This window comes from Betta splendens, chromosome 11 (assembly GCF_900634795.4).
Source record: "Betta splendens chromosome 11, fBetSpl5.4, whole genome shotgun sequence".
NCBI lineage: Eukaryota > Metazoa > Chordata > Actinopteri > Anabantiformes > Osphronemidae > Betta > Betta splendens.
The window spans coordinates 10,297,004-10,320,375 of record NC_040891.2 but is presented as its reverse complement, the minus strand read 5'-3'; the positions used below and the strand labels follow the sequence as shown (position 1 = coordinate 10,320,375).

General features: G+C 41.0%; 2 protein-coding genes and 1 long non-coding RNA gene across 4 annotated transcripts in view; 2 read left to right on the top strand and 1 right to left on the bottom strand.

The window, feature by feature from the left end:
- LOC114865363 (uncharacterized) overlaps positions 1 to 23,372 on the top strand; it is a 41,361-nt gene that overhangs the window by 9,843 nt on the left and 8,146 nt on the right. For both annotated transcript variants that reach the window (XR_008696148.1, XR_008696149.1), the window contains exon 4: positions 23,038 to 23,275. This is a non-coding gene — a long non-coding RNA (uncharacterized LOC114865363). The remainder of the gene's footprint in view (positions 1 to 23,037; positions 23,276 to 23,372) is intronic.
- Positions 1,954 to 15,634, bottom strand: LOC114865361 (zinc finger protein 516-like). Its single transcript, XM_029166436.3, has 5 exons — positions 15,380 to 15,634; positions 5,809 to 7,340; positions 4,301 to 5,578; positions 4,136 to 4,200; positions 1,954 to 2,987 (listed from the first exon to the last, which is right to left on the bottom strand). Exons 2-5 carry the CDS (start codon positions 7,148 to 7,150, stop codon positions 2,937 to 2,939), a joined length of 2,736 nt encoding a protein of 911 aa, XP_029022269.1. The 5' UTR covers positions 7,151 to 7,340; positions 15,380 to 15,634; the 3' UTR covers positions 1,954 to 2,936.
- On the top strand, positions 15,803 to 20,048 carry LOC114865362 (relaxin-3 receptor 1-like). Its single transcript, XM_041072802.2, has one exon. The coding sequence runs from the start codon at positions 18,558 to 18,560 to the stop codon at positions 19,722 to 19,724; it is 1,167 nt and encodes a 388-aa protein (XP_040928736.1). The 5' UTR covers positions 15,803 to 18,557; the 3' UTR covers positions 19,725 to 20,048.

The following is a 23,372-nucleotide window of genomic DNA, read 5'->3' as shown; positions in this document are numbered from 1 at the left end:
ATTTAAATTTTCTGTCCTAGATCGCTTCAGCTTTTTACTAAACTATTCACATTCCAGTCATGGCCTCAATCTGGATTCCAACGTAAACCACCCTGATAAAAAAGTAATAAGTGCTAAAATAAAGCCACTTCTCAGTTCTGCCCTTGGCTCTGAGGTCTAAAGGCCAGACCCATTCTCGTAACAACACACACACACACACACACACTATCAAGCAGAGTCGATCCTGACAGCTGTCAGTCCAATCGGCCACCGGTCCATCTCTTCCCCCTGCTCGACAACAGCCAGACATTTTCCTGTCAGACAACATATGCCAGTGTGCGTCTCCCGCTCTGAGCCGACTGACATTATCTACTCCCAGACCCTGTGGCCGGTGCGGAGTTTCAGCCCTCTTGCTGGTGGCACTGCAAACATGATCTCTGATGTCTCTCAGGCAGCTAACTGATGCTGTCACTGCACCAAGATGTAACGCAGCCCACTGACAAACACACTGTGACAAGGACATACAGTACCGGGCCGCCACTGAGTGCACGGACACACACATGCACAAAAGCACAAGTGCCCAGGGTAGACAATACTTCAAAGTACATCATCAGATGCTTTTGTGTGCATTTTTCCAAATAGTGAGCAATATGATCTCATCTAAACACTCGAAGGCCTCTGGATTCAGTTTGACCTGCTTTTAAATTGACCAGCTCTGACAATGTCTCAATCACGCCTCCAGGCACAAAGCGGCCTCATCCATAATTGGGAGCTTTGTCTTTGGACAATGTCAAGCTGTGGACAGCTCACGGAGGACGTTTTGGGCCACGCATTTTAATGAATTACAGGCAAAACGAAAAGGTAGAGCAAAACCAGAATGCTACTTTAGTTGTTAGATGTGGCCAACAGGTAATTAAACAAAGACAACCTGAATTTGTTACAAAGCTACATTTAGCTCATCATTAGTTGATGTTGTCTGCCATCTGCTGGTAGAACGTAGAGTGGAGGCCAGTGAGCATCTACCTCAGCAGTGATAGATACAGTATATATTTATACTGTTAGTATAGCTTGACAGCAATGCTATTAAAAATCAAACAATGACCAAACCAACAACTGACCAACTTTATTTGAATAATTTTACAGTCAGACAAAATGTAGAACAGGTGAAAATAGAAATTCTGATACCTGCTGCAGGATCTTCACTCGCTGCTGACCCTGCACGCTGACCTCAAATGTGTTGCAAAAAATATATATTTTTAGCATTTTATGTTGTTACTACAAATATCAAGTAATTAGGAGGGTACTACGAGTGCTTCCAGTCATAGCAAGTGTCATCGAAGACCATTTAATCTACAACATATATGAAAAAAAAGTTCCTCCGACAGGTCAACCAGTCAATGATTCAGCAATAAATTATGATTTCTGAAATCTTCCAAGAATCCAAAAACTGATGGCTTTTAGTCAAATGCATAGACTGTTTATCTGTGTAAGATGATACACTGAATTAGAGCTAAAATATAAACATACTAAACAAATTTACAAAGAGAAGTCGAGAATTTGAGGCATTTTGTTTTGTCTAAACCCAACATTGTGTAATTGTATTTTTTCATATTAAGCCAGGAATCTGCAGTCAGTAGAACCTATCACTACAGTCTCTGCCTAAAAATCACAGCATTATAGTGCTACTTTACACAACTAACACAATGTGAAACAAGTGCAGACTCTTCAACTATTTGCCTTTTAAGGAAACGGGACAAATCAGCTTTTACAGTTCAAACTGATAATTAGAATTAGGATGACACATGTTGCTCATTGGATATTTTCACACACAAAACTGTATCATTGATTCACTTTAAAGTATTTGACTGTCCTTATGGACATAAAATTTGGCCACAGGCAACAGATGCAAATGAAATAAAACAGTACAGCAACTTCCACTGTTTGAAATTATTTTGGAGATACTAATGTAAAATAAAGAATTGAACCCACAGTTGCTAGTTTATCTTCACTTTGATGCTTTTCGCTACCATTTAGTGGCACTACAAACATGCAACATAAGTAGACAATGATTGCTAAACTGATGACACTGTTTGCGTCTGGCAACCCGTTGTGATATAAAAAAAAATGTAATTTAGCAAATGCAAAGTGATACTGTCAAGTTTGAGTTGAAGGCAGTTGATCATGTCAGATTGTTGGTTGCAGAGCAAATGAATAACAACATTCAGTTTGGGAGTGATGATAATAACAAAACCACTGCATCATTTCTTCTGAATGTGTGTGGGATGAGGAACTAATGTTGTTCATGCCTGCATTCTGGTCACATGTAGCTCTAACTAGGCCTGTACTCGCAGTGGGAAGTTGATGTTTTGCATAGTTAAACTATAGAAGCGGTCATCACAATACTCAAAAGACTGAAAGGCCGACCAGTGTTCACGTCTACTCTCAGGTAAAATGTCAAATATTCTGTTAAACTAAAAATTGACAATATTATATTTGCAATTTATATTTAGGTACTAATACTATAATCACCCTAAACCAGAAAACAAAGAAACCAAACATCAGGGCACAGCTAGGTTTTGGTATTTCCCATTGATTTGTGGGAACTCTTTCTCTCTTTCCCCAGTTACAGAATTGATTTGCATTCGTACTGTAGCTTCACCTTTTATTGCCACCTGGGCTTTTGTTTCTATAATGTGCCTTTTTAAAGTAAATAAACCTAAATTTGTGTGCCTCATTTTCATAAGTCATATCTCCTTGTATTCCTTAAACTAACATTTCTACCACAGAAACAAAAAGCATGCGGTAATACTTCAAATAAAACAACCAAACAACAAAAGAATGAAAAGTCCATCTCTTTGCATTGCATATATTGTGCATTATCCAGTGTCCCTGTCCTTCAGGAGTTATGGCTGATTCCTTTAGAGAACAGTAGTTAGTACAGTGCAAGCCCGACGCCTTCAGGTTCCTTTATGCAGAGACCCTGAGGATGCAGTGGAGCGGCTGTTCACCTGGAGGGCACAAGTGTGAGGCACTAGTTAGAGCTAATGAGTACATTTACATTTTATTAACATCCCAAACACTGGACCATTGCTTTTTTTATACTCATCTTTACATAATAAAGGTTTGGTTTCATCAAATACAAATCAAGATACTTGGAATGACTCTAATCTAATACTGTAGATAACCTTTGGAAAAGGTAACACAACAAAGTCTCTCCAGACCAGTCTTTAATGAAGGACAGATCATCTGTATAGAGATTTGTTGAAGGCCAATATCCGGATCAGATTGAATCAAGAAACAAAAGGTCAAAATTGTTAAACAAATCTGGATCTGTTATTTTTTGTCTTTCAGTTTCAGCCACTGTTCTTCTAGACAAAATCTAAATAAGTCTGCATTGTATCCTGGGGTCTACTTATTAATTTTATTTGATTTATAATCCTTCCCCCTACAAATCTTTAGTGTTTAAAAAGTTGCCCACACATTACTCTGGGGGAAAGAGGAGAAAACAGGAACAGTTGTAGGTAGCATCAGGGTAGGCCTGACTGACAGGCTGATGACACACCATATGGAGATGCTGGGTGAGTTTTACCCTGAGGGGGACAACTGTTTTTTTTATTATCTGTTTGCCTCATCCCTGTCAGCCTCTCTTACTAAAACGAGAAGTAAGAGACAACCAGGTTGTGGAATTTGACAGCTACCGATGCAAACGCATGAAAATACGCAGACACACGTGTGCATAGAAATGACAGACTGTACTCAGACCCAGACAACGTACGGACACAAGAACAGGCGCACACAGTTGGTAAGGACGTACTGTACATTTTTGTGAGAAACTAGGAAGGTTTTAATACTGCTCTGAATTGACAGAACCGTAAGAGTCAACTCACTCTGTGGTTATACTTATATATACCATATTTCAAGTATTACTATTCTAAAAGACATCACCAGCTGTTTGAACGGGGCCTTTCTTGGACTGTTAAATGGTTGATTATAGTATTTTTTTTTATTTTTTAAAAAGGCTGGCTAAAAATAGAAAAAAAATAATTTGTATACAAACTGTTAAGGAGGTGCCTTTGTTTCCTGTTTCATGCCATGCCATTCACTAATCTTCACATAGAAAGAAACGTAGATGGTGTCGGCATGCATGAAAACTTACCTGTTTGGAAGCTTCAGAGGGGGAAATGACTTCACTGCCAAGATTTCCATTTAACTGCAACATTGCTATAAAATAGAAAAAATGCTTAAACATAAATTTCCTACTTGGGGATTTCAAAGCATTTCCCTCAGCATTGTATTAAAACACAAAAAAGTTTCTACTTGCTTTGTGGATCAATCCTGGGGTCAACCAAACCCCAGTGCTGGTACAGGGCAGCCAGATCGTGGGAACTGTAGTTTTTCAGGAGACTAAGTAAATCCATGTCCGTTGGTGTTTCTCCTGTTGATTCAGTCTTACCCTGAGCAAAAAGTAGTGGTTCTATATATGCTTTGCTTCCATGAAGTCCCCATATGTTCATGGCAGCCCAAAGATCAGGACCCTTTGGACCTGAAGAGGAGTCACACGACTGCCTGCGGGAATGGGGTCTACCTGCATCTGTGCTAGAATTCGTCACGTCATTGTTTCTCGCCAACATAAAACCCAAACCCTCAGGTGGAAAGTTTCCCTCCACAGCAGCTCTGTGGCCTCTTTGTTTGGGGTTGCTGGTAGTCTGGCTACTAGAGACACTTTTGGTGTGCACAAAACCACTGGATGAAGGAGTCTGGGCACTCGAGCCTCTACTTCCCCTCTCTACAAGTTGCTTGTGTTCACTAGACTTCTTTTGAGTTAGGGGACCGGCCCTCCCCCTGGACTGTGTCCCATCTGAAGTGTACTTTGACTGATGCTTTGACTTAGGGGCACCTGAATGGGATTTACGGGCCGAGTGCTCGCTGCTGACACTGCTGCTGGCGATCGGCAAACTTGGGCGCTGTGTGCGTTGAGTCCGTGGGGCAGGTAAAACAGGACAGTCCTTGCCTTCAAGGAATGGTGGCGGTCCTGTGCGTCTCCACTGGGACACACCTGCCTTCAAACCTTTGTGATTGTTAGAACAGGGTGCCCATTTGGGTGCCACTGAGCTGCTCCCATCTACTCTGTGTGCAACCCGCTGATGAATCCACAGTACTTCTGGGTAGTTGGTTGTGTGAGAGCAGTATGGGCACTGATGTCTCACTAGGCCTTCTTTAACTTTATAATTAACAGTGCTGTCGCCTTCACTTGAGGGTAAAGCAGATAAATTAAGCAGATTACTGGTATCATTAGTCATTTGTCTATGATCTTTGCCCTCACTACCATTTGACTTTTCTGTTTTAATGTTTGGCTCTGCTGACACCTGGCCAGGTAGACATGTGTAGGGATTCCAGTATGGCTGACTAAGCAACACACTTCTGTGTCTGAGGTAGTCCATGTATCTTGAGGCTTTGGAACCACTTTGGAAGTCCAGAAGGGTGCTGTGTTTGTTGTATGGACCCAGGATGTCCTGGTGGTGCTTGTGCAAGTGAGACCTGAGGAGTGTGGCATCAACAGTGTGGAAATCACAGTGCTCGCAGAAGTATGTTTTACTATCTGTGGAGAGAAGAAAACAATGTGTGCAGTTACAGAAACTGTAATCAATAATACCTCCACTAGAGGTCTCACTTTTCCACAATACAAATACTGTGAAGGCTTTATATAGCAAAACCATGTCTGTCCATCTTGTGAGAGCAAAACTGTTTTTTCAATAAAAAGTCCACAAAAACCTTTAGGTCTTGAGTGTAAATAAATGCAGTAGTGTGATGTACAGTGTGTACGCTTACCCTCCTGGTCTTGGCTCCTAATGCTCTTTGTCTGTTTAGCTGAGATGTGAACGTCTTTGGCCTTCTTAGCTTGTAGTGCCTCATAAAAAGCATGTCCAAGCCCATTAAGCAAAATCCGATCCTTCTGACAAATCTTCTTGTCGCCGCCTTTAGTGTGAACCAAAATATTGGGTATGTGATCAAGGCCAGTCTCGCTTTTCCTCTTCTTCACATTGGAGCTACAGCTGTCTAACTGTTTTCGCTTCTTCTCCTGCTTCAGGGGTACGTACTCGCCCTTTTCCGTATCGTATGCCACCTCGGCATCAGCTAGTCTCTCCTCCCAGCCCAGACATTTCTCCGTGGCTTCCACTAGCCGTCCCCTTGTGGCCAACTGCCATGCTTGGTAACTGCATATTGGATCTAGCTCGGGAATTCGCCTGCTCTTGCCTCTTTCCTCAGGGGTTTCCTTAGGTTGAACACACTTGAGGTTTAGGCTTTCCAGGAAGTGCCTTTTAGTAATATGTAACTCAGAGGAGTCATGTTTTCCTTGTGGTTGATTCTGTGTCTGACTCCGACTGTGGTTCAGTTGATGTAGCTTTTCATGTATTCGTAAAGCCTTGCGGTCACAGAAAAAGTTACCACAGCCAGCACAGAGCTCATAGAGGCACTCTTCGTTTACCAGTGATGCTGCGTCCTGAGGAACACCATTGATGGTGGCGGGTGGCTCGTTGCTTTTGCTGCTCTTTAGCTGGCCTTTGACCCGGTGAATGCGCATATGACTTTGGAGGAACCATGCCTGGCGGAAGCGGCGTCCACATATTCTGCAACCGTGATCCTGGGAGCTCCGGTGTCTTTTCATGTGGGATTTAAGAAGAACAACCTGAGGAAAAACCTGGCCACAGATGGTGCAGGTGAAAGACCCAGCATCAGCTCCATCACTGGCCTCAGCACCCTCTTTACTCTTAACTTTTTTCTTGGTTCCTTTTCTCTTTACCTTCCCATTGACATTATGAGCTTTGTCACATGTGCTGATGATTTCAGGACTGTCAAGTGTCTCTGTGTTTTTCTGCTCTTGATCTCCATTCCCCTCTTTGTCACTGAGGTTATGGCTGAAAAGGCCCAGTTTATGGCTTCGAATGTGGGCCTTCAAACGGCCTTTCTGTGCCGTCCTGTGCTCACAGTACGGGCACTTGTATGGTTTCTCTCTTGTGTGTCTTCTCATGTGCTGTGAGAGAGAGCTGAGAAGGGGAAAGCTACGGCCACATACTCCACAGGTGTGGCCAGAGCTAACATTTTCCTCTGTCTCTGCCTTTGTATTGTCAGTGCATTTTTGCGATGCATCCTTTTTCTCTTGTGTCTCCATTACTGCTTCTGTAGTACTAGTGCGTCCCAAACAATAACTGAATATTAAGTCCTCTAGCTATATAATATTTATGGTAAACGCAACAGAGTTCTCAGCACATGCATCAAAAACTTGTGAAACATCACTGCTTTGGTGTCCATTCTGGTCTTTGCATAAGTGTTCTTTGCAGCATGCTGATTCTGAAGAAGACCTAGAAAAACAAACAATAATTGATTTAGATGGATCATACAAAATATTGGTAAAATGAACATTTTTTGTAATTATGTATGAAATCAGTTAAATTGAATTTAAACATTTTCTAAATCATTTGCAGCCTAGAAAAAAAATATTTACTGTGAGTAGTTAAACATCACTGCTGAACAGAAAAGAGAGGAAAAAATCAATGTGTGAGCAAACATGGAATAAGAGCCCGGCACAGGATGTAGGTGTTTTAGGACAACGGCCATTAAAGTTAGAGCACTAATATAATACCTTCAGAGGGGAGTGTTGGATCTTATGAATCAAACGAATCAGTTGTTATGATGTTAAACATCTGCACTGCCACTCTCTGTGGCTTCAGTGTAAAGAGTGATTTATTACTGCTTTACCCAAAATCTTACTCTAAGAACCCACTGAGACTATTTGGCACAGCACAGATTTCACAGTAACCTTTGTCCTTGAGTGGTTGAGCGACGCCTGTCTGTACATATTAGAGTGCGGGTCAGTGTCTCAAAATGCCTGTGTGCATGTGTGTGTGTGTCCTTTTGCTTTTCCCGTGCCTAAATTGAGTGTGTGAGGTGAAGCATGAAGAGATGTATTCATTCCTGGCCAACAGGGATGAGCCTGAGAGGCAGTCCACTCTAATTCACGATCAATAATCCATTATCAACAAACTTTATTTTAGAGACTCGCGTAGAGGCAGCCCATTGCCCTGATTCTGGGTTAGACACTGATGTAAGATTTTGGTAACCCACATATTTAAATTTTGGTTAAATAAGTAACATATACATTTTCTTAAAATGAATAATAGTAAAAACAAATTACAAATTAATGTTGTCTTCTCATGAATGCTTTTATCATTTACTAATTTCTTGACTTTGACACAAAAATAAATCTATAATCCATAATTGTGAAGAAAATAATCTTAGCCGCAAGAAAGATAGTATTGTAATAAGTCTTTAAGACCTCTGAGACATCTGATTTAAAACGGGACAAAATCTTTTGAGGAACAGAAAAGGCATTTGTCGTGTAAAGAAATGGTAAACACGAGTATTTGTTAGACTGTTAATAATGAAAGAAAGTGCTCCGTGGCATATAGCCAGGCAGGCAGGCAGTCAAATGAAAAACCTGCTATTGTGTAGCCTGCACCAGAATTGTCACATCGCTTCATGTCTAGTCCTTCACCTCTCGTTGGGGGGTCAGGCGAGTTATTGTTCAACCAAAGAGGCCTAGGCCGACACATCACTGTCTTCAAATGTGTGTTTTGGCAAAGAGGACAGACAAAAGGAAACTCTTGCTCGTCTTTTGAGGAGGAACTAGGTGCACGTACACGTCACGGCTACACAAAAACAGACTAACTCTGGGTATGATTTTCAGGGGATGAGGTTGTCTGTCTAATTATCTGAATCCACATCCGTGGTCGCATCTGTTTGCATGCGTGCCTGCTTGGGGCCATGTGTGCTGATCCGCTCACGTCGAAATGGGTGCTGTATCTAGAATATGGGAGGAGTTTAGTGGGTTTTTCTGGACATGGCAGGTGTTTAGTAGGCAGACGCCATCAGATTAGTGCACGGGCAATGTGGCACACTGTCTCCAAGAGGGGGAGGATGTGCAAGAGAAACTGGAGGGTGGCAATTAAGGGGTTAATGTTAAGGCGAATGTAATGAGTTAACACAATAGGGATAAAGTCAGAGAGCCGAGGGCAACAGATGGGGAAAAAACGGGCCATCAGTGTGGAGTTAGCTGCATCTACACTATGAGCTTGTGCATTTGTCCAAGCAGTCTAGGTGTTTAGCGTGTGCAATATAATTTTATTTGCAACATCCTACATTTATTAAGACATGGCACGTGTGTCTGTAAGGTATCAATAAGAGAATCTGTTTGCATTTTTTAACCACTAAAACTCATTTCTACCACCCTGTTGTGTTTCCAGTTCTTTTGCTCTGCCCTTTGGAAGATCTCTAAAGTAATACCACGTAGCTAAACATGGTGCTCCAGGGGCTTAACTCATTTCTTTTAGAACCCCTCACTCCCCTTTTTCTCTCCCTTTTCTTTGGCAGATGAATAGGCATGTCCAGTCAGCTGTCCTCACACTGATTCATCATGACGTCCCAACCAGCTCAGCACAAACTCCCTATGGTCGGAGCACTGATGCTGAGAGCCTGTGTGCTGTGCTGTGTATGTGTGTGCGCGCTTGAATGAATATAACGTTGGTATGTACTATAGAATGTGTGTGAATTGCTTATGTGCTGGCAGCGGGCAGTGCCTAAAATCACTATGTTTTTGGATTAGATCAGATTATACTTTATTGCCATGAGACATGTACAAGTACAGGGCAACCAGAAGTAAGTGCAGGATATAGATATGTGTAGAGGAAAATATGTATGATATTTACAGGGGTGGGTACGCAATGGTCATAATATACAGGTTGATATTAACAATAGTCAGGGATTTACAATGGATAAACATAGATCAGCATGTATTCTGTTGTTATAGTAATCAGGGATATGCAAAAGTTATATAAAATATAAAATTTTGCTATTAACTATAATCAGAAACTTACAAATAAAGGTAAATATATTGGTTCCTAAATGCATCGCCATGTAATACTGTAAATACCAAGATAACTAAAATAGCTCTTGGACATAAATTAGCTTGCAACAGCAAATGCTATTAATTGCAGTTGAATGTGTAATGTTTGCTTCAGTATTTGTGTACCCCATGACTGCGTGCATGCATATGTGCCGTGTGTGTGTGTGTGTGTGTGTGTGTGTGTGTGTGTGTGTGTGTGTGTGTGTGTGTGTGTGTGTGTGTGTGTGTGTGTGTGTGTGTGTGTGTGTGTGTGTGTGTGCTGAAGTCATCCAAATGTTCTCGACAACCAGCAACTAGCCTGTGCCAACATACCCCTGACTGGAGATAACATGTGACTGTCCTTATGCTAGTGTTCAAAGCCATAGTCCCTCGCTAAGCCTCACCTCTCATCTACTGTTTTGTGTCCAACAATCCTGTCATTTTCCACCCACTGAAGCATAAAACACAACTAGCGCAGCTTCACAGTTTTCTTTGCATAAATGCAGTGTAAATATAAAGGAATATACTTTTAAACACATGACTTTAATGCATAAAGCAAATTACATGAAATCGGTGTCTACAAGGGAAGCACTCAACAGCATGTTACATTCAAAAGTGCACAGATTAGTAATGATTTCTTGTTTTAGAATATAAATCATTTATAATAGTAAGCAATTTATAATGCCTTTACAATATGTTCTTTTAAATGCTAAATGTTAGTTATTTAATGACTAAAACATGTATTTGCCTCTTCAGTGATGTGCCTAATGTGTCACGGCATGAGTACATCTCATTTGTAAAACAGTAGTCACAAAGCAGACAGTGTGCTCATGTAAACACCTTAGTGAGTGCAGACAACTCATTCTATGCTGATTCACTCCTGATGCAAATACGATGACTCCTTCCAGATGTAATAAGGCCAAAACACAAGCACGATCAACATCCTCGAACACATTGTAAGCACTCTAGTCCAGTGGGCCTTCTATTGAGCAAAATAAGCTTTTGTTTCTAATCCTCAATATTGAGGATTATTCAAATAGCAAACTACAATTTTAGGGCCTTATCTCTCATTCATTAAAGAGACACACAGAGATTTCTTCAATAACACTGGTCTGTGATCTAAATTTATTCATGTATAGTCAATCACCAATAACAGCCTGGTATCAATTAACATAGGCCTAACTTTTGTGTTCAATGCTGGCAAGGTTCCACAAATACTTAATGGCAGGAAAAACATTGTAACATCACACGACCATAGAGCAACATCCTAATGTACCTAAAGGATTAGACAGCAATGAGCTCAACACTCACAAGCAACAACAGACAAACTTGAGCACACCAGAGCCCATCCCCCTCCCTGTCCAACTCGCCAATGGGTTACACAACATACACAGGGATTACTCTTCGTAGCATGAGATGAGCTGCTCAATGAGTGGCCTTTTTTCAAGGATGCCCCTTAGTGCAATAAAGCAGACACAGGAGAGAGAGACTTAAAAACTTCAAAAAAAAAAAAAAAACTTAAAATCAGACATTTTGGCAGCTATTATGGGAACAATACACAAATTATGTCCCGTGTGAGCGTCATTGTAAACAATAAAAGATAACTAAACAATGACACTCGAGGCATAAAAGCAAAGATGAAGATACTGATTGCTAATTTTGTATTTACATTATATATTACTGATGTTAATTTTTTGCTGCGGTAGGTCTGAAGATCCACTTTGGACCCACTCTCATTTCAGTGGGGATTGGCTAGTGTGGGAGACACTGGACTATAATCTGCTGGCATTAACTTGCTCTCTAAAAAAAGCACTCTCGACAGGGATTAGATTATCGTGGCAAGGTCAGCTCTGACTCGCTCTGACTGTCTCCATTTATGTCTCTCTCTCTTTGCTTTCTGTCCTTCACGTAACCAGGTTTTCCTGCCGTAGTTTATTCTCACTGCTACCCCTGACAGGTGAGCCTGCCTTTGATTTTAGCTACCACACTGCCAATGCAAACAAAGGCACTCATAAAGGCTGAACAAAGCAAGAGTCATGTTACTGTAGCCAAAGAAGCATTTACAATATATCACAGAATTTATCTGGTAAAAGGTGCAGTTTATAATTATCGTCAGAGCAGACAGAGACTCCTTTCACACATACTTCAATTTTGAATATTAAAGGTCAGTAAATTTATAAGATGTGAATAGGATGCCCATAAGAAATTGGAGGTTTCGTATGGGCATAGCAGATCTGCTACAGCATGCTTCCCAGACCTAATTCCATTTGATCTTGGAGTATGTTGATGTGTGAGTATTTAGTGGAGTAAGTGACAGGGTATGTTGGTGAAGTTTATTCTATCATGCACTTGAGGAATAGCTACTTTTTCATCGGTAATGATTGAAGGCATTAAGTAAGAACCCATGCAAACGGGTAATGTCTGTGCGCTGCATGCCTGAGTAAACTCAGTACAATGGACATAGTCTCACTTAGTGTAGGTTTCAATTACATACAAGATGCTAAAAACTACAAAGCTCAGATAATGACATCTGATTGCTTGTTGTAACTGACCCATACTTGAAAGTACAAAAAAGCTTGAGGATAGTTGCTTAAATGCTTAAGAAATTATATAGGTAAGTGGCAAATTAATATTGTGAATTAATTTTGTCAATTAAACATTTTAGTAATTAAAAACTCAAACGTCAGCGCTCTTTACAGCCCAGACAGCCCAAATCTCCTGCCTTCCAACAGGTTGTATGCATAAGTTTATTTACATGAAATTTGCCTCATTCACAATTGCCTTATTTGGCTGACTAGAGTTCCAATATACACCTTCACCCTCAGCCAATAAGGATACAACCTAACGAATAATGCAAATTATCTTTCGCAACATCTTCACCTTGAGTAATTTGAGAACGTGGGAAGGGGAAGAACCTGCTCTTACACAACTGAAACCTCAGGAGCATGTTTGAGGATAGTGGATCCACATGGTTTTCTGCACATAATACACATACTCCACATTTATAGGAAAAACAAAATTCAATAAGCTTAATATAGATAATATAAAGGTTAGGTTGGAAGAGGTTCTGAATGTTATATAGCCCAACGGTTTGCTTTTTAGTGATGTAATGTGGCATAAATTCTCCAGTTGCTGTACATAGGAGATGCAAATTTGTAATGATGAAAGTGTGCAGTTTCCCAGTTTCAGCTACGATTAAAGGTAAGGATCAGGAAAGCGTAAGATGACACCTGCTTAGCAATTTTACGCTGGTGCTAAAGAATGACAGCTGGCAGCAAGGTCTGGATTGGGTTTCCCACAGGGGTACTGCATCTTTTACGCTGCTGCTTCTTAGGAGTATAATGGGCTGATGGTAACCTGACTCCCTCAGCACCATCCAATCTCTTCTCCCTCTGCTACACTGGGGCCAAAAAGGAGGGATCTGAACACCTTTCTCATCCCTCCCGTTGTCCATCTGTTTTGTTTTGCCAGTGTCTGCACGCCAGTTTTGAGTCGTGACAAGCCCATACAGTAGTTTATTTTTTTGTCTGTGAATAAGATATCAACAAATGTGCCTCATGGACACATGGTCCCACACCAATTTAATTGGGCTTACATAGTGTTTTTCTAAGTACGTACGTTTTTGTTTGTTTGACAAAAGTTTGACATTTCTTGAACAAAATGGCAAATTACACATACAGTACTTGCTACAGTACATGTAATACTTACATGTGAGATATCGTGAAGCATTGCAGCTAATGATTTTAGTGATGGTTCCTGTATCTCTGGTCTTGATTATAATAAGATAATTACAGGTTTTGTCACCTTTTGTCTCCTCTAAAATCAATACAGTAGTTTACTTGTGGCACAGATATTCTGGTAGCAGGCCCCTTGTGTCTGTAGCACTACTTTGAAGCTGTAATTCTGTTTTCATTTCCTAAAGATTAACAAGAAAACAAAATGTTTCAGCCCATTGTCACACAAGGGAGTTGCCCAAAGTGGAGATGACCTTACCCTGCACATCTTCCTGTCTGAACCCCTCCCCCTCCCAGCAACAAGCCCCTGTCCAGACCCCAGTCTCCTGACCTAATCTAGATGATTAAATCATTTTTCTTTAGCACAAATTTTGTCTCCCCCACTACTCTTGTCTGGTAGTCATCACACACCCTCCCCTATTGATCGTCATGCTGAGGAGATTACCCTAATAGCTGGGATTACCTCCCCACATGTTGGTTGGCCACATACCAGGGGGGCGGGGGAGAGCTGTGGATTGTGCATGTTGTGCATAGTGTTCGAGTGTACGCAAAAAAGGAGGGAGGGGTGTAGGAGTAAGAAATACAAAATCTGGGCCAATGTTTATTTATTGTCTACAAGCATAAAACACGAGCCTCAAACTAAGTCACATCTGGTCGTGTGCGTGTAGGATGTAATTAGACGTTTTGCACCCCACCTCAGATTCCTTATCCTTAAACGCTAACACTGACGATCAGCCACGAGACAACAGCTTTTTATCAGCAGGGCACACAAACAACACCCTAGAGGCCAATGTGACACATATCGTATTTGGCCTCTCTGTGCTCATTAACGTGGTTCTACCTTGCAAGGTTGTAATGCAATGTCCAAATATGAAACAAACCACTTGATTCATCAATTAACAGAATTAATTGCCAGCAATTGCAATAGCTTGTTAATGCGCTGCAGCCTAAACAAGACTAAAAATACCACCTATTATTTGATTATTATTTGCAGCTTAGTGAACGTGGGGATTTGTAGTTTGCTGTACAGAGAGAATAACCAGAGATGTCACCTTGGAGCATGTTATGCAGTACTAACCGATGCGCTGATAATGAGGAGTGATGGCTTACGGTCCGCTCATCTCCACTTTAGAACCACACTTCCCTATAACAATAACAGCAGCCCGCACCGGCTCCGTCACGTTTCTGGACACCTCCGCCGGACATCGCTCTGGTGGCTGCGGGCCACGACGTGCGTTAGTTTACAAGGGAAGTTAGACAGAAAGGAAGAGGCTGCAGCCAGAGAGTCGGGGGACGAGCGGGCGAAGACGGAGACAGGAGGCCATTCAGACGGTGCGGAGAAAGAGGAATTCCGCTAATCCGCCGCTGATCCGGTACAATGGCAGCCTTGTTGTCTGCGCCGTTCGCACTCACTTAACACAAGTTTGCGTGCGTTGACAGCGGTCGCGGCTATGCTAACCCACGGTAACGCTAATAACGAGCCGCCGACGATGTGCGGCGCGAGCTGGTTGCGCGTGCGGGGCTCGAGCTGACGTCCACGGCCGCCCGCCTCACCGACGGGATGCCGGAGCTGCCGCACTTAGTTAACTTTCGCCCGCACGAACTCCTAAAGCGACCGCCGTCACTCACGAAGCCGCGTCGGCGACCGCGCCGCCTCCCGCCGTCCGCCGCCGTTGCGTTACGTAGCTAGGCTAGTTAACGGCCGTGTGTCGTCACCCCCGCTTACCTTAGAGGTTAGGCGGCAGGTCGCTCGCGAGGAATCCCATCGCCGATAAAACAATGGCGCTCTAAAGGATGAACGCGTCTCAGCAAATCAAGGCGCCGTCCTCCAGCCGCGGGCTCATCTCTCCGGCCGCCGCTCCGCTGCGCCGTTGAAACTTCACTGGCGTCAATCACAGCGGTGCACCTGAACCGTCGTCCCCTCCTCCGCAGTAGCGGTCGCCGTCGACGGGGACATGAGTGACGCGAGAGATAACGTTATTAACGTTAATAGCGAGAGCCGGCGCGAGGGATCTGTGCGCGCGCGCACGCGGCTCTGTCCCATTCACCGCGAGTGAACTGAGAGGTGACCCCGTGGGTTTGCGCGCGCGCGCGCGGAACATTTACCCTCAACGTTAGTTTGCTGGTGAGTATTTGGCAACAAAAATAAGTAGACGGTGTAAATGAAAATGGCCCCTGGGAAACAAATAAAAGCCCTCGCTTCCCGGAGTGGCCCCGAAATTAAAGACCCAAAATGACAACAAAGAGTGGCTGTTGTTTTGACGTCATTGTTCTTCATTAGGCCCCTGGGATACATGATTATGCATTTATTCAAAGTGAGCTGGTCGCTGGAGCTGCCCTAAATTATATTGTCATTAACTGTTATTTTGCTGTTGAGCTGAAATGTGTTTTCCCGAGCCTTGTTAAATTGTATTTTACATTGGAAAGGCCCTGTGTTTTTATATTTATGTAAGCAAAATTCTTTACATGTTCTCTTCCATTAAATGGTTTATAAATGGTGTTGCCTACTCAGACATGTCAGCAGAGGGCTAACCTTTAAGAGCCCTTTTATTACAGTTCTCCTCTCCTCTTGACACATGCAGCTGTTTTTTCCTCATTTTTACATAGGGTGGCGACAAAGCTACATCCTTATCAATTATGTATCAATTACAATTTATCATATGTGCTGCCTGACGAAGACCTTCTATTACAGAACCCCCTCAGCTATCATGCAGTAATAGACATCCTTGTTATAAAAATGGTTCAGGTTAAAGAAGATTGATGTAGAAAAGATGCACACAACAAAATCTATCCTCATGATACCAAAGGTGGTGCAAATATTAAAATATAACCTTACATTATTATACAGCATGTCTATATATTTTTTGTTTGTTTTTTTTTTTGTATCCCCATTTATGGTTCTTGTACAATAGATACTGTAAACTTACTAACTTAAACTGCAAAATAACAATTATGTTTAGAAACCATGTACAGTATATTGCAGTGTAAGAGCGGGACTAATGTTAAAATTCAACAAAAACACACACACGTCCAGTGACTCTCCACATAAGCTTTCTGTGCCACAGTGCTGGCAATAAAAATGTAAATGCTTTGGGCGCTGCATGTTTTGTTCATCTTCTTTTTGAAGATGTCTCAGTGTAGACAGTTTGGCATTAATCAGTTTTTCTTCTCTTCCGCCCATTTTCAGGCTAATCGCATTTAGACGTTCACTACTGATGTTGTTTCCACTATCAACAATTTTCAATAAAGAGTCATTTCTGCTGTGCAATCTAATCTTGAAGCAACGCCCCAGATATAAATAGATAAAAACAAAAATAAATGGTTCGCACAAACGTTTTGTTATTTTGTCACCTGTTTGTAAAGCTAAAGTGGCTTTAATTCCCCCATAATCGTATTCTCCACAGCAAAGACCAATCTAAATGCAAAAAGACAGACGATGCACAATGTTTATTATGTTAGAGAAAGAACAGTTATTAATGTATTTATTTGACACTTCTCAGACAAGAGTTGCACTATTGCAACTCTAGCTGGTTTAATTTACAGTAAAGTAAGATTTAATTCTGAAAGTAGCTTTGGTGTGTCTGTTCACGTTTGCTACTGCTCTAATATCGCTTAAGAGAAATCAATGTTACCAAACAAGTATATTTTTACAATACATTTGTAAAGTAAACCTGAGGTTTGCGTTCCATTAGTCAGGTTTTATTATTATTGACGCTGTTAATTCTTTAAGATTTTAGTAGCAAAGTGTGATTTCCAGGCTGAAAACACATTTAAATGGGGAGGAGCCTGAAATTGTGGTGGGTCACATATTGTTGCTGTGGACGGTGTCTTCGAGGTAATTCCATTTTGTGCGTCAGAGGTGGCTACAAGAACACAAGCTGCTCAAACATTTGAGCTTTGCCTCCTATATAATATTCAGGTAAGCATCTTTAAAAACTTTAGAGTCAGTACTGTAATAGACAATGTTAGAATATTTATTGTACTGTATCTGTTCTACATGTGAGAGCTTATACTGTATCTCAAAGTAATCCACCGTGAAGATTTTTAATCATTAGCATCTAAAACGTCTCATTGTTATTTGTTAGATTATGTATGATTGAAAATGTGTGTGTAATTGGGAACTAACAGTAGCTTGAATAATTAAAGCTCAGGAAAAGAGAACATGGCTTCAAATGTGAAATCTGTCTAAGAATTAGTTTATCATAAATTATCGTTTTTTTCCAAAACCAGTGTAATCTTTACATAAATTTGAACTAATAAACAACATATTCAGTAATGAATTTAAAGCAAAGCTTCTGCTGACTCCACAAGGCTAGAAGCAACTGAAAACAATAACAATAGCAAGGAGGGAATTAATAATGTGTTGCTTCTAAAACATTTAATTTTAAATGGTACAGAGCACAGACATTTATGTCTAGAAGCATGTAATGTTCAGTAAGTGACGCAGTGAAATATTTTTATTCCATCAACAAAGATTAGATTATTGATCCCAGTGATGATTGTGGACTGTATATAGATAATGTCTGTATTACAGCATGATGAAGTGTGACTGTGAGATTGCTGACAGGCTTTTTCAAAGGTTAAATTAGTTTAATCACTTATGATTTGTTTTCATTTCCTCCCAGATAAGTTTGATTCTATGAAATTGAAATTCAATTATTGAACTCGGTGGGTAGCACCTCACTGTAATTTGTTTATCTGACATGGCTAATCTAGTTGCGCATAAACTGCCGCGCCTATTATGTAATAATAACAAACATCTTTTCTTGCAGATATACGCCAGCTAATAAACACACATCCAGAAACTTCCTAGTATTTATTACTGCCACAAGGAGGAAAAGTGGAAAACCAGCTCAGATAACCATTGGCCATCTTAACCATCACCAAGATTTCCTTTGGACGCAATGTCAAACATTAACTTCGAGAGACTGAATGTTTGCATTGCAGGACCGTACTGTAATAACACGCACCTGATTTTTCACAACATGAGCATCAACAATGTGCTTGAGATTGCTGACGATGAAACTCTCTGGCTGAGGATACTCATCTCGGTCGTGTACTTTGTGGTGGCTACTGCAGGAGTGGTGGGAAATCTGTTGGTCATGTTCCTGCTTTATTCTACTCGCACCATCACCAAAGGCATCATTAACTTCTTTGTGTTTAACTTGGCCTTGGCTCACCTGTTGTTCTCTCTAGCGCTGCCGTTTTGGGCCGTGGACATGGCATTGGACTACAGCTGGCCTTTTGGCCTGGCCACATGCAAGGCCGTTTCCCTGCTCACTGGGCTAAATGTATTTGCTAGCTGCTTCTTCCTCACAGCTATGAGTCTAACTCGCTACTGCTACATTGCAACGGCGCTCAAGCCCCGCACCTCCCTGTGCAGCAGATCGTGCACATTTCCGGTGGCCACAGCTTTTATCTGGGCAGTAGCGCTCGTAGCGGCCGCACCCCGAGCTGTGTTTGCAGACCTGAAACTTGTGGGCAGTGGCAACGACACAGCGTGCCTGCTCCGATTCCCAGATGGCACCGCCTGGCTCGGACTGAATCAGTTACTGCGAGTGGTGCTGGGATTTCTACTGCCCTATGCCATTATCATCCTCTCCTACCTGCTGCTGCTGCGCTTCCTGTGTCGTCACAAACTCAAGGGGAACAACTCCCGCAGAAAGGCCAACATTTCGCTGTCTGTGGCAGTGGTGGTGCTTTCATTCTGTATCTGCTGGTTCCCGTACAATGTCCTCACTCTCTGGAGTGCACTGGTCCAACTTGACATTGTTGACCTCTGCCCGTCGTTCTACTTGGCTCAAACATACTTTTTCCCTCTGGCTAACTGCTTGGCTTTCACCAGCAGCTGCTTCAACCCCGTCATCTACTGCCTGATTAGAAAAGAGTACCGTCTGGCTCTCCACAACATGCTCCTCAGACTGATGTCCAAGATGCCCTATGGCATTAATTCTGAGGCGGGAGCTGTGCAAGCTGGACAACTGGTCATTCCTCTCAATAATATGCCCAGCCAAGAGAGTCAAACTGAGATGAGGAATTATGCACCACTTCCGACCGTGTCCACCATCTAAACCTGCACTACTTTACTTATTGTAATGCTTGTATTCCACAGCTTTCATTGCCAGAGTCAGCCACTAACAAATAACAGTTTAATCAAGGCATCACTACCATAAGTCCCTCATGTTAATTGGCACATCCTTCAATTCTGCATTACCACACCTGATAAGTATAAACTACAGTATGCTGTAGTTTACTCTTATCTAAACAACTAATTATCTATGTAGCACTCAAATGTACATCTTTACTACTGTATTCCATTGTTGCTGTACTGACGTGGTTGTTTCATTTTTGTTAAGTCGTTTTTTAAAAACAGAATTGAATAAATTTCTTCTTGACCTGCACTTGTTTTTTTTCTCCTCACTCAATAACGTTTGCATGACTTTGTGATGAACACTTGACACACAAATGAATGTTTTGATACTATTTCAGCAAGTACAAGTACATACATTACATTATAAACAATGCAAATGCTGTGTTTATGAAAACTGTGAGTAAACCTTTATAGAAACACAACAGAATAAATGGTGTAATGTTGTAATACAATTATCCTAGTTGCAATTGATACAATAAGTCACATCATGATGTTATCGTGAGATACTCCACTAGTGAAAAACCTATGGACACATGGTTGACAGTGAGGCGACAGAGAAGCTCTAAGCACCCAGATTGTTGATCACAAACTCAGAACTTCTGGACTGGTTTTAGAATATTATTATATATCACATTAACTTATTAAGGTGTTTTTTTATATATTTAAGTACTGTATACACTTTATGTGTATGTTCTGTAAACAGAACACTTTGTTTATTTTTTGAATAGTTACTAACTGTGCTTTGGTACAGTTTTTTTTTATACATATGAAACATTTCTTTAGAGGTTATACTTTTTTGCTGCAACAGAAAAAACTGAAAATAAAACACAATAATTAATATCTAATGAAATATATTACATATTTGATCTTTGAGTCTGTGATCTAAACATGTCATCCTCTAGGTTTACCACCAGATGGCGATATTGTCAAATATTTCATTTGAATGAGGCACAAAAGCTCCCTCAGACTTGCATGTACTGTATACAAGAATACCTTTAGGTTGACAAAATTAGACCTTTTTCACGACATCTTATACTATGACCCTTTTTTTGATTACACGTATAGTACGTGATCGAAAAAGTCTCATGGTATAGGATGTTGTAAAAACAAAAAAAGGGTCAGCAATGTATACTATGTGGTGAAAAACACACCATAATGTGATCAAAAAAGTGTCGTAGTATAGAATGTGGTGAAGAAACACGCCATAGTCAACAAAAGCACATCAAAGTATAGTATGTGATTAAAAAATGGTCATAGTTGGCATATGTCATGAAAAATATGTCTGTGATAAAAATGGGTCATCGTATAGTATGTGATCAAAATAGCGTCATAGTACAGTATGTGGTGGAAAAACACGTCATAGTATGTGATGAAAAAGTGTGATAGGTGTGTTTTCACTATACTATGGTATTTTCGCCACAAACTATACTAAGGTGATGAAAACTTTCGCCACAAACTATATACTAAGGTGATGAAAACAGGGTCATAGTGTCAAAAAAGTAATCAAAGAAGTGTAATAGTGTAGTCATCAAAAAGTGTCGTAGTATGATCATCATAAAAAGTACCATACTATAGTATGTGGAGGAAAAAGTCATAGTATATTATATGATGAAAAGAGCCTCAAGAATGTAATAAAAAAGGGTCATAGAATGATACGTGATAATGAAAAGGGTCATAGTATAGTATGTGGTGGAAAAACACATCATAGTATACTACAGTCTATGATAAAGTGTCATAGTATCAAAAAATAATTATAAATATAAATATATAATATCACTAGTATAGTATGTGGTGAAAACACGTGATTGTATAGTATGTGGTTAAAAAAGGGTCATAGTATACGTAGTATGCGATTAAAAAAAACATGTCACAGTATAGTATGTCATTTAAAAAGCGTCATAGAATAGTATGTGGTAAAAAGGGTCATAGTAGTATGTCATCAAAAAAGTACCATAGTGTATGTGTTAAAAAGAAAGGGGTCATAGTATAGTATGCAGTGATAAATGAGTCATATGTGGTAGAAAAAGCAAAGATCATCTTACAGTATGTTTTGAAAAAAACCATAGTATAGTATGTGATTAAACAATGGTCTGAATTTATTTTATTTATTTATTTAACAGTTATCTCAAAACACTTTACAAGATAAGACTTAAGACTTAACAAAACCCAACATAACAAGCCTTTAATTGTAATTAATTAAAATTTGACAGCAACAGTGGAGAGGAAGAAACCTCCAGGAGAACAAGGCTAATTGTAGGCGGCCATCTGCCTTGACCGGTTGGGGTGAGGGAAGAGAGAGAGAGAGAAAAGCACAGCAACAACAACAGGCAGGGATGGTTTTACCAGTGTGTGGTGCCCATCACAGACACAGCTCTGGGTCAAGTGATACCTCTAGGTGAGGACAGAGTGGGAGAAAGAGAGTGGGGAAGAAAAACAACTAATGGAAAGAAAGAGACCAGGTTAGTTAAACATGGAATAATGATAGAAGGTTAGTGGATAGAAGAGTTAGAAGGAAGCAGACTGCTGGGGGAATTAATTTATACACGGAGCTCCTCTATGTCTATTGAATCTTGACTAAGAGATGGTTCCTGTGACTAACAATCATTTCCAGTGACCTGAACCATCTCTAACTATAAGCTTTATGAAAAGGAAGGTTTTAAGTCTGATCTTAAAGGTGAAGAGTGTGTCAGCTTCTGGAACCTGAACAGGAAGCTGGTTCCACAGGAGAGGAGCTTGGTAGCTAAAGGCTCTGCTTCCCGTTCTATATTTAAAGACTCTAGGAAGCGCAAGTAGTCTTTAGGATATGAGGGAGCTTTATCATTCTATCCTACATTTTACAGGTAGCCAGTGCAGAGAAGCTAATGTAGGAGAAATGTGATCTCTCTTTCTAAGTCATATCAAAACTCTGGCTGCAGCATTTTGAATTAGCTGGAGGCTTTTAGAGGAGCTGTTAGGACATCTTATAAGTACAGAGTTACAGTAGTCCAGCCTAGATCAGATGCATGGATCAGCTTCTCTGCATTGTTCTGAGAGAGGATGCTTCTAATTTTAGCTATACTTTTAAGATGAAAGTAGAGGGGTTCTGGAGATTTAATACACAATATGAGAATGAGAGATCCTGGTCAAAGATGACACCAGGGATCCTTACAGTAGCATCTGAGGCTAATGTTATGTCATTCAAAGTAACTATCTGACTCAAAAGTGTCTCTGTGATTTTCTTTTTTGCCAAACAGAGCACAGACAGGATGGTTGGACCAGGGACCGGACACAGACGGGATGGTTGGACATGGGACCGGACGCAGACGGGATGGTTGGACATGGGACCGGACACAGACGGGATGGTTGGACATGGGACCGGACACAGACGGGATGGTTGGACCAGGGACTGCCCATCACCAACATAAGCACCGGCAAGAGTCGGATATCTCTCGGTGAAGACAGAGTGGAGGAGAGGGAGAACCACAACTACAGGTTAGTTAAACATTTTGAATCAGCTGTAGGTATTTTAAAGAGCTGTTAGGACATCCTATGAGTAAGGAGTTACAGTAGTCCAGCCTAGAGGTAACAA

Coding starts and splice junctions, on each gene's coding strand:
- LOC114865361 (XM_029166436.3), bottom strand. CDS start 7,150: ATGGAGACACAAGAGAAAAAGGATGCATCGCAAAAATGCACTGACAAT. Junction 5,579..5,808: donor TAGGAGCCAAGACCAGGAGG/GTAAGCGTACAC, acceptor TTCTCTCCACAG/ATAGTAAAACATACTTCTGC. Junction 4,201..4,300: donor CCCCAGGATTGATCCACAAA/GCAAGTAGAAAC, acceptor TCTATTTTATAG/CAATGTTGCAGTTAAATGGA.
- LOC114865362 (XM_041072802.2), top strand. CDS start 18,558: ATGTCAAACATTAACTTCGAGAGACTGAATGTTTGCATTGCAGGACCG.